Source organism: Pyrus communis, chromosome 4 (genome assembly GCF_963583255.1).
Source record: "Pyrus communis chromosome 4, drPyrComm1.1, whole genome shotgun sequence".
Lineage (NCBI taxonomy): Eukaryota > Viridiplantae > Streptophyta > Magnoliopsida > Rosales > Rosaceae > Pyrus > Pyrus communis.
In genome coordinates, this window is record NC_084806.1 from 7,652,007 (window position 1) to 7,663,009 (window position 11,003).

At 31.8% G+C, this 11,003-nt stretch overlaps 1 protein-coding gene across 1 annotated transcript; it reads left to right on the top strand.

Annotated features, from left to right (window-relative positions):
* The first annotated feature begins 287 nt into the window (after positions 1 to 287).
* LOC137732608 (protein LAX PANICLE 2-like) lies at positions 288 to 10,306 on the top strand. Its single transcript, XM_068471914.1, has 4 exons — positions 288 to 1,207; positions 1,419 to 1,469; positions 1,603 to 1,675; positions 9,909 to 10,306. The coding sequence occupies exons 1-4, from the start codon at positions 288 to 290 to the stop codon at positions 10,101 to 10,103; spliced, it is 1,239 nt and encodes a 412-aa protein (XP_068328015.1). The 3' UTR covers positions 10,104 to 10,306.
* The last annotated feature ends 697 nt before the right edge of the window (positions 10,307 to 11,003 follow it).

The following is an 11,003-nucleotide window of genomic DNA, read 5'->3' on the forward strand; positions in this document are numbered from 1 at the left end:
AACTAGAATTAATGGAAAGTGAGATTTGCAAGGTTTATTCTCTTCTAGGATGAAACAGCAGCAAACACAAACTCACATGGTCAGCTGCAGAACGTTCATGGGTGCCCCTCTCACAATCACTACTTCAAAACATTCCCATGGCACGTAAACACCAGATTCAAGAATCATTTTCTTTATTATTCAAATTCCATGGATCAAGTTTTTGAGACCACCAAACAATATTCCTGCAATCTCAAGAACAATCCAAATTTCTATTATTTGGGGTCGGTCAATAGTCCGAACTGACCATGGTTCCTGCTGCTGCTCATCATCAAAACGTATCCAACCAACAACAACATAATCTCTACGGCGTTTATGGTGGTTGCGGTGCCAATTACACGGCGGAGATCAGCAGTTTCGGTCTTATGAGTACTAGTCAAGCTGTAGAAGAAGGTTATGAGTATAACTATTATTGCAATAATATTGTTACTGAAACTGATCAGCATCATCATCATCTAGCGGGAATTGATCCAATGGCCGAGGATGAGTCGAGAACTAACAGCGTAAACGAAGCAGGTTCGAGTTCTAAAGATGCTCCGGAAGATAACGAAACATGGCTCCAATTGACTATAGGCGGCGGCTCCAACAACAACCAACCTGCGACCGGGGAACATCCAACCCTCAGCAGCTTACCAAGTAGTACTACTCCTTCTGGTCCCGGATTGGTTGAACTTGATCTTGATCTGTTACCACCAGGCCATGATCACGGTGGTTTTTCGTCATTACGGCAAGTGAGGTCCATGCCGCATATGCCTTCAATGTTTCATGTTCCTCAACATGAAAATATTCTCCGTGCTCCTCCTTCGAATCCGTCTTTCAGGCCTCCGTTTAATTCGAATTTTTCTTCGAGTAACGCTACGTCTTTATATTTCCAGCAACCGGGGCCAGGAATGGGTAGCTCCTCGTCCGGTTTATTTCCTCACCAGGAGGTTAACTGGGCATTTAGGCCAGCAATCCCTTATAATAATATAGGGATGATGGCTTCTACTTCTTTATCTTCTTCTGCTTCTTCTTTTATACAACTGGGTTCATCCTATTTTGCACGCCCATTCCATCATCCTCTTCGTGAATTTAATGTCACCGGGCCAAGCTTAGATTTCAGAGTTGTTGATGCTCCGAGAAGGCCCCAATCCGGCATTTGGTTTACGCTCCAAGCATCCCAAAATCAGTAAGTACTATTGCATAAAACTCCCCCTGAGTAGTTGTATCTTTCGTTTTTGGATTTAGAAAACTTCCCCTCCTGCAGTCGAGGTTTGTTTAAAAAAAAAAAAAAAAAAGTTAAACAGTATTGGCCTTCTTCCCTTTTTGTTTCTTTGTTAATCATTTGGGAAATATTGATGATGAAACAGCGTTTTTAATTAATCTGTTTGTCAATGCAGAGCAAAAGAACCGTTCTTGCCCCAGATACCCAAAAGCTACCTAAGAATCAAGTAACATCTTCTATCCCTCCATTTCCTACCAGTTCTTTTTTCATTTTCTCAGCTTCAATTAATTACTATTGTTTGTACCATACTTCTTTGCTTTTGTCGATTTTTATTAATTTATTGTGTGTGGAAAATTCAGGGATGGAAGAATGACAGTTCGGTTGATAAAGAAGTATCTGGTTAATAAGCTGAGACTGGAAAGCGAATCAGAGGTATGTATATTACCATAAACACTTCAATATAAATTGAATCGAAAAGTATAAAATTACAAAAAATTATAGTGGATTTTTATTAGTACCTTTCAGTAATGTTGCTTACTAACTTAACTAACACCATGAGGAAGAAAACATGATGACAAACATTAATAAATAACATATACACAGAAAATTGACCTTTTGTTTTTGTCCAGTAACTAGGTATGAGCACATGGTTGGTGTTAGAGAGATGATAGAAACAGCAGAACTAAAATGGGATTCTATAGTACTATTTGCTTCTTAAGCTAATAAAACCATATTTAGGTGGTGAGTGTATTTAGGTCTTAGCTTTTTTTGTATTAAAGGGAAATACTAATGTCTCTCTAAACTGGGTCATCTGCTTGTGTTTATTAGTTAATTAGTTACGGAGTGTTTAATTTGGTGATGGAAATTAAGTAAGAGTAAAGTTCAATGGTAGATGTTATCTAGATTACAGCATACTTACTGGCCAAGAGGTACTTAATTTACCTACCCCTGCTTTGCTCAAACCTCAAAATTAATGGTAGAGAGAAATGAATGGCCTTTCGTCTTTGGATAAAGGGGTTTCCTCTTTCATATCTAAAAATAAATGAAAGTAACATTTCATTGAAATGGCAATATATATCTGCATATATGGAAAGCAGAACAAAGCACGAACAATATTTAAAAAAACATAAAGAAAAACCATATATACCAAAGATAGAAACACGTAAAGTAAAAAAGAAACAATGGATTGGCAAAAAAGAAGAGCAAGCTCTTTCTTATCAAGACACTAAATCGGACGATGATTGAACCTGCAGTGAAGCTGTACGCTTAAACCCTATATCAGAAATGGGGCTTAGCTGTTACTTGAGCACTAGCTTATAAACTTTGCTGCAAATTAAAACCAGGGCTTCCCCCCGTATTGCAATTACTGTGTACGTATACATATTGCATGAACATTCACTTGGAGTTTTTTTCACTTCAAATAGATGGAATGAGTATCGTGCCCTGGATTGATATGTTTGATTTACTTTTTGAATAGATTAAATATAATGAAATTTAATCACCACAATTTGTAAACAAATCTATCGTATTATCAAAATTTCACAGTAAATTTATTTTTAAATATGTAATACTGATAGTCTTGAAATAAGATGTAGTATTTGAACACTTTTGAACCTATATATATGCCAGTACCCTTCACTATTTGTTCCCTATTAGCGACTCCCTCTATTTTTTTCCGTATAAAAAAAGTATTAATGTTTTTATTAAGAAACCATGACAGGTTTTAAACTGGTATAGAAAAGTATGCAAAAAGCATTACATAGGTGAATGAGATGCTGAAGTTAAAATTCCTTCTTTATCTTAAAAATAGGTGTATACAATTCATGTTATAACGTACCAATGTAAGCAGACATTGAGCTTTGCACAAGTGAAGTCATGGTTTTTAACGTACGTGAACAAATTAATTGTACCTTAACTGATTAACATACTGCATCCGGACTATTAACTAGCTAGGTTTCTTAAAATTATAAAATTCTTTATGCAATGAGTAAAGTTTAATTTAGTTCATTGATCATAGTATTCAATACTATACTAAATGTTGCGTGAAGGCCTAAATAAGTCAGCTGTTATATATGTTATTTAAAACTTGAGGCAGAATGCCAAAAAAAAATCGAGGTTAATGCATGCATGTAGATATGTTTATGATATATTTAAATTCCATGCATGCAAGTTTAAGCTGTATGCAATACTTTTAATTTATAACAAATGGATAGTTGAATACAACTTTTTTGCCGAATTTTTTTGCTTCCTCAGTAAGTATGTATATTCAAATTAAAATAACTGAGTGGATAATTGGGTGAATCAATAAAAAGAAGTGGCTTGGAAGAATAAAAAATGGTTTGTAAGTAATATATGTCAACAGCATAAAATTAATAAATGAAAATAAATTATAAACTTATACAGGGGTGCTAGTTTGCTTTTAGGTATACAAGAAGATTGTGGGAATGGAAAATGGAAGTGTTGACGGGTCTAGCAAAAACGGTTTAAGTTATCACCCATATATGATCGTACATTAGGTGTTTAAGTCTAGATTTTAAACCGAAAATGTAAGAATAATAATGTGGTAATAATTTCCATTGAGCGGTACTCCTCTTTAAAAGCTGCCATATATAAGTAGCCTTCAGGAGAGATGTCCCCGTTACTTTGTTGTAGGCTATTTTGCGAGGTCCACTAATCATTGTTTACAACTTATAAGTTTATAACAATCGAGTAATCTATTATTTAAGCCTTTATTTATAGATCATACTTGCGAAAAATTAATTCAACTCAAAACCGTTTACCCTTTTTGTTCATTATGAATCTCACTATTTCTTTGGTTAATATATTTGGTTGCAATCATCCATTACAATTAGGTGTCTCGACCATTTTAAATTTAGCTAATATTTTGTAAGAATAATCTAACATTTAAAAATTCATTAAAATTATATGTAAGGTTCAAGTTATTAAGATACATTATGTTGTAGGTCCATCAACACTCCCTATTTTTTTGCAAAAAAAAAAAAAATAAAAAATAAAAATCAATAATAAAATAAATGTATATAATAAAATAACCCAGTTCAATTCAAAGGTACATATACCATGTACTTAATTACTATACTTTCGTATGTCACAACGAAGTATCAAGAAGAAAATAACAAGAAACTACTACGTAATTTACAGTACTAAAACCCTAGTGTATTTAATCTCTTCATTGAGGATACAAAACGAAATCAAAATTGAAGGAATATAAATTTAATAACGAAAACCACGTAGTGGTGTAGTTGAATTTGTCTTCTCTTGACCTAAATTATATATCATATGCATCTTTAGATAATAAAAAAAAACTATATATTTTATGCATATGATATCTAGTTACCTAATTAATTAGTTTTTTCTTAATAAAAAAAATAGATAGGGATATATATATATATATATGTGTGTATATATATGTGTGTGTGTGTGTGTGTGTACTGATCGAGCTGTTTGACGTACTCTACATGCCAATTTTCGTATAAATAAGTAAGAAAAACTTTGAAATGTCATAGAGCAATTTATCATGTGAATTTTTTGAAATCATTAATTTGTCATCTCATTTTAACTCTATTAAGTTTTTCATCAAAAAAATGTTTTTTTTTTTTTTTAACTTTGGACCTCATTTGTCACAAGTTTATTTATTTATTTATTATTTTTATACAAAGATATATGTACACTAGGGCTAGGCAATAGATTAATTTTTAACTTTTGACTTTTTTTTTACAAGTTCTCTATTTATCTTTTGCCTTTTGGTCCGAAAGAAATATTTCATGTTCATTTTATAAATTTATGGTGGAAAACTAAAAAAGTACTTTAGGCTCACTTATGGAATTTAACTAATTACAAGTTTTGATAATTCAACGTAGTCAATCATGTTCATAAAAAAAAAAAAAAAAGGAGAGTTAAAATGTCTGAAATAACCTTGAAATGTCCAAAATAATATTGAAGGGGATCGGAGTAGGAAGTTGAAATATTCGAAATAACCTTGAAAATGATATGTGCCTTGCATATGACTTATTTTGGATAGAAAACATAACGGAATTAGGGTGAGATGACAAATTAATAATTTTCGAAACTCGATATGACAAATCGCTTATAAACTAAAAATTGGGTATAGACTAATTATATATGACGTTTCAAAAAAAAAATCTAAAGAAGTTTTGCCATTTAAAATTTTTTGTCAAAATATATATAAGTTAGGGGAAAATTAGTTGTTGACTCCACATCTTTAACAGTTTTAAGTTAAACTAAAATATAAAATAGTTGAAAGAATGATAAACCAACAAAACGTTATCTTTACTAGTCAAATGTTTTACTATGCTTTTGATACATTCATTCGTTTAGTTCTTTGTACTACATGGCCCCAAGTTCGGTGATAAGATAGAGACAGTATCTTATAACATTAAGCAATCTTCACAAAACAGCTAATTAAGCTGTATGCAACAACCAACAATCAAACTCTGCAGATAGTGTTTTCATGCACCCATATATTGCGTACCCCTCAACTACATTTGAGATTGTCATCCAAATTCTATACCATATTAATAAAATATAGTAATTATTTAGGATGTGTGATACACTAAACATTCTCCTTGTTTTTATTTTATGAATAATACTTGCATAGATGATCTGGCTCCCCCATGCAAATAATGGTGTTCACTGTACTAATTTTATAATCAAAATCGTTTAATTTCTTAATCTTTATTTGATGATCATTCTTACAAAAAATTATTTGAATCGAAGATCATTTAGTTATTCAAATATCTAGAACAAAGCAATGGTATAGGTTTGAGCAACTTATTCATGATGAACCATTCCTTTATTTGATATGTTTGGATGATTAAATAATTTCCAATTTGAATGATTTTTTTTTATAGGAATGATCTTCAAATGACAATTAAGAAAAAGAACGGTTCTGACGGTTGAGTTTATATGCTCAAGATACATTATTCGCAATTATGACATAGGGGTTTTTTAACTTTAATCCTTCAAGAAGATTGAAATTTAAAATAAATCTGGCGTTAGATTACATATTAATTATAATCCCTTGATGTGTCCTTAATTCAAAATAATTAATGTGCATTTTATTTAATGTCTCCCATTAAATATTTATATATATTAACATACAAATTTTAATTTATTTTTTGACCAAAAAAGAGTTTTTTAATTTATTAATTTTATTTAGCATTCTTCAAACTTGAAAGACTCAATTAATGTACCGATATGTATTATATTGAACTAATGTATTCAAATGTTAGTACCGAAATATATGCACCGAAATGTATTATATTAAATTAATGTACCTAAATGTGTGTACCAAAATATACGCACCGAAATGTATTATATTGAATTAATGTACTTAAATGTATGTACCGAAATGTGTGTACATAAATGTATGCACCGAAATGTATTATAATGAATTTAATGTACCTAAAAGAAGAAGACAAAGTACATCGAAATATATTTTATAACAAAAATTAGTTTATCTAAATGTTTATAACAAAATATATTACGATAAATGAAATAAAAATGAAATAAAATTAATACATTAAAAATTAGAAAGAAAAAGAGAAATAATTAAAAAAATCAAAATATAATTAATAAATAAGGTTATTAATGTATCAAGGATCAAAATTAAATTTTGATCTTACTCATGATTCTAATCTAAAAATTATTTTTTCCAAAGATTAAAATGAAGTTTTGTAAGAGGTATGGGCATCCCCTGATGGGCATGCAAATATTATCCTTATTTTATTATTAGTTCTCGTACTTTGTCATATATAAGTCAATCATACATCATTGAATTGACAAGTTCTTTGTCCATTAGGATATATCCACCGCCCAGGAAAATGTGCATACCTTGCTTCATAATTTTACTAGGGAAAAATTAAATTTAATTACATCCTGTCCGGAAAGCCAACTCGAACCCTTCACACCTGGCATACAACTAAATACACAATGATTAGGTTTATAATAAGTAGTTGTGAAAGATGAGCTCTAACTTATTACATAAAAATAAACTTATAGTCTTCATGTACAATAAATACATAATCTCTCGCGTTAACTTAAGATTCTTTCTCTCTATAGATGATATGATTCTCAGATGATCAACATATGATCTGTTAGGTTATTTGGTTTGTTCTCACACTAGATGGCTAGCTAGGCATGCACCATACATATCTAATATATTTTGTGATGAATTAGCCACAATCCATGAGAAGCATGATAAATTATATTTTATGGACATGAATAACATCTAGTGCAATAATCAGTGGTGGGATGTTTTCCAACCTTTTCCTTTTTGTAATTCCTTCATTGACTTTAAGCTCTTGCAATCAAACATGTTCGATCATCTTGGATTATCGTGGCCAGTTGACACTTAATACCATACAAAAAAGTGTTGATAATAACACATATCGGTCGGTCCAAATTATATTTTAGGGTTTCAAAAATCACACCTGGACCCTGTCATTCTCAAAACCTATTGCATGCTCGCTCGCTCGCTCGCTCTCTCTGTCTCTCTCTCTCTCTCGTCACGCTTTCGTTCTTTTGAACTCATCTTTCATCTTTTCCATTCGACAGCTAATATTGTAGGGCCTTCTAATTTGCTTTCTTTTCCTAAATTTGCATTGTTTGTGCTTAAAAAGGCCCATCAGAACCTTAAGTGCTGCACTTTGATGCATGGAATTTAAAAGATACCCCATCATCATCCTAAACTAAACCGAAGCTTGAATATATAGACACGAAATTGATAAATATATATATATGTATATATATATATATGAAGCATAAGAGTTAGTAAATATGCAACAGAACGATTCCAATCAAGTTATTCATAAAAAACAAAAATAAAATCAACGAGAGACAGATAAGAACCATAAACTTTAATGAATACTTTACAGTTTGTGAATGCGATGCATGCACAATAAACAAATACAAGGATATTCCCTGTTAGCTGGTATAAGAACGACACTTTAAAAACTTCGTTTTGCCAGAATTTAAGCAGTGTATTAGAGATTATAATATTTAGTTAAACACGTCTATCTTATTAGCCAAAGAAGATCATACGGCGGAAGCTGCTTCATGAAGGAATATTGACCTTTCATATTAGGGTTTTCAGAAGCAACGTGAAAGAGACGTGCATGAAGATGAAATTGGATAGGAAAGTTGGAATAGTTCAGCTTTGGGCCCCTTTAAAAATAAAAAAGATAGGCAGTGCCTATTTGTCGCCGTGCTTTTTGGATCCATTACGTGATTTTTTGGATATAATTTTAATCATTATATTTTATATGATGTATCTTATTTGTATAATATTAAAGTCCAAAGCGTCATGATTTTGGCTTACCAGCAAAGTCTGAGTAGGTCCTCTAATCATTAAATCCGGGAAGTCTAAGATCGTGGGATGGCGGGCAACCCTCATACTGCCCGTAATACTATTGGTTTTCCACATATAACTATTTTTCCCTTATATTTTTTGGAATATAAGATATATCAACGGGGACTGTGGGGTGTGGGGTGTGGGGTGTGACGAATCTGTTGGAGTAGCGATAAAAAGTTGAGATAGATTTATGGGTGAAGTAGACGTTACAAAGATTTGTATGGAGCATAGCCTGGAAAAGACGTAAGCTACTGACAAAGCATGACTTCAACACTGCATAATATTCAGTTATTTTGTTTTATTTTTATATTTTTAATAGATAACTCATATATTTTTCGATCATAAAACATAAACATAATTGTAAGTGAAATATATATAGTATGTTAGTTTGCGCGATGTGATGCTCCAATAGTATATTTTTGAATACTTAGTTTATACACAGTTTTTAAATGTCAGATGATGTGATGCTCCAATGGTATATTTTTGAATACTTAGTTTATACACAGTTTTTAAATGTCAGATACAACTTGCCACTCAGTACTACAACTAGTGGTATTCTTCTTCACTTGTAAGTGAGAGGTTTTAGGTTCAATTCTCGCTTGTAAGTGAGAAGTCTTAGGTTCAATTCTTGTCAAAAGCGAATTTGAACCACATTATTGCTAGCACATTATGAGATTAGCTTGCCCCTCCTCTCTCTTAGTGATAATATCGTTTGTTCAAAAACAAAAAAAAAAAGTCAGATACAACCAATAGAAACGTATATAACTATCAAAAATTTCTTATTAGCTGCTATCTTCATTTTTATATTAATTTTTTTACATTTATCTTATAGCGTGATACAATAGATAAATAAATCTAAAATATATACAATTGGTTACAAAGTAAGTCTTTTGGGTGTTGTGTGACTTAGGAGTATTGCACCCAATTTTTAGAGTTCATTATATATACTCGATTAAGATCTGCATGGCTATCAATTACACTTCGCTAAAGAAAAGAAAAAAAGCGTTACACCATAATGTTGTTCTTGCATGCACAATAATTATCGTTGCACGTATAATATGATTGCACCTACGAACTTCACTTTTTCATGCATGTGAAATCCCCATCGTTACCAATCATTGGTTTTGTTTCTTCCTTACCTGTTTGTTTCTGTTAATTATCATTATTAATTCATGTAATTAGTTCATTAATAATTCATTTACGTATATGCGAACGTGTGTACATGTATTTATGTGGGTGTATATATATGATTGGGATTGATATGAACGTTAACAGGTAGAGATAACATGTAGAGGACAGGAGCTTCTACCTTTCTTGACGTTGCAGCATGTAAGAGATAACATCTGGAGTCGAAGGGACGCACTCACTTTGCTTCCAGATTCCTCAACCATTGATCATGTCATGGTACTGCACTATGCTAGGACGACGACAATTACGACGACGACGACGACAACGACTACAACTGCTTGATTAAAGTTAAATTATCTCCTTGATTGAGAGTTTTTCCTCATAATTTGATCGATCGATCGGGTCCCATGTTGTTGTGTCATTGTTTATTTAATTATGCAAAACCCTCGGCCCTCTCCTCTTTTCGCCATTCTTTTACTCTCTTTTTTTTCTTTTTCTTGCCACTTTTCTTCTAATTGATGGAGAAATTTTACTTAGAAGGGAAATACCCCCAAAAGCAATGTGTATTATGGTTTTTGGGGTTAATAACATTAATTAATCCAAGTGTATCTCAAAGCTACAGCCAGATTATTGATATTTATTTTTATAATTTATGTTAACTAGTACAAGCTCCAGAGTGACTATTGACTATTTTGTTTTTAAGGTTTAGTTTTCATTTTTCGTGTCATAGAAAAAGGAATAGTATGTTGGAAAAAAAATGAGAAACGAAGATTAATGAAGGAACTTGAAGAGTGCTGGAATAAATGTGGAAGGAATGTACATGGACCTTGATATAGGAAAAGATATGGTTCAATTCCCGCGAAGAAAGATAAAGAAAATAAAATGTTTTGAATTCTGTAAAAAAAGAAAAAGAAATAAAGTTGGGAGATATTGGATTCAAATGATATGGCGACAAAATAGGCAATAAGAAATATTATGATGTCATAATTGGGCATATAATATGACGTTATAAAGAGAACCGTGAGCAAGACAAGACTCATAGTTATACCACAAGGCCGTCGTGTTTAAGACCAAAACCGATGGTTTGGACTTCCAAATTAGTGGTTTAAAGTTTGTAAGAAAAATCAAACTTTTTGTTTTACGTTCGATTTACTTATTTTACTTTCCTTAAGACTCCCCTGAACTTCCCAAGAGTTGAGTTAAGTCTATTCAAGCCTTATATGGCTACTATTGTAATCATCA

Bases quoted from the DNA above. Each gene is read 5' to 3' on its own strand.
- LOC137732608 (XM_068471914.1), top strand. From the start codon at position 288: ATGGTTCCTGCTGCTGCTCATCATCAAAACGTATCCAACCAACAACAA. The intron at 1,208-1,418 runs GTAAGTACTATT...TTGTCAATGCAG, and splicing joins CTCCAAGCATCCCAAAATCA to AGCAAAAGAACCGTTCTTGC. The intron at 1,676-9,908 runs GTATGTATATTA...GAACGTTAACAG, and splicing joins GACTGGAAAGCGAATCAGAG to GTAGAGATAACATGTAGAGG.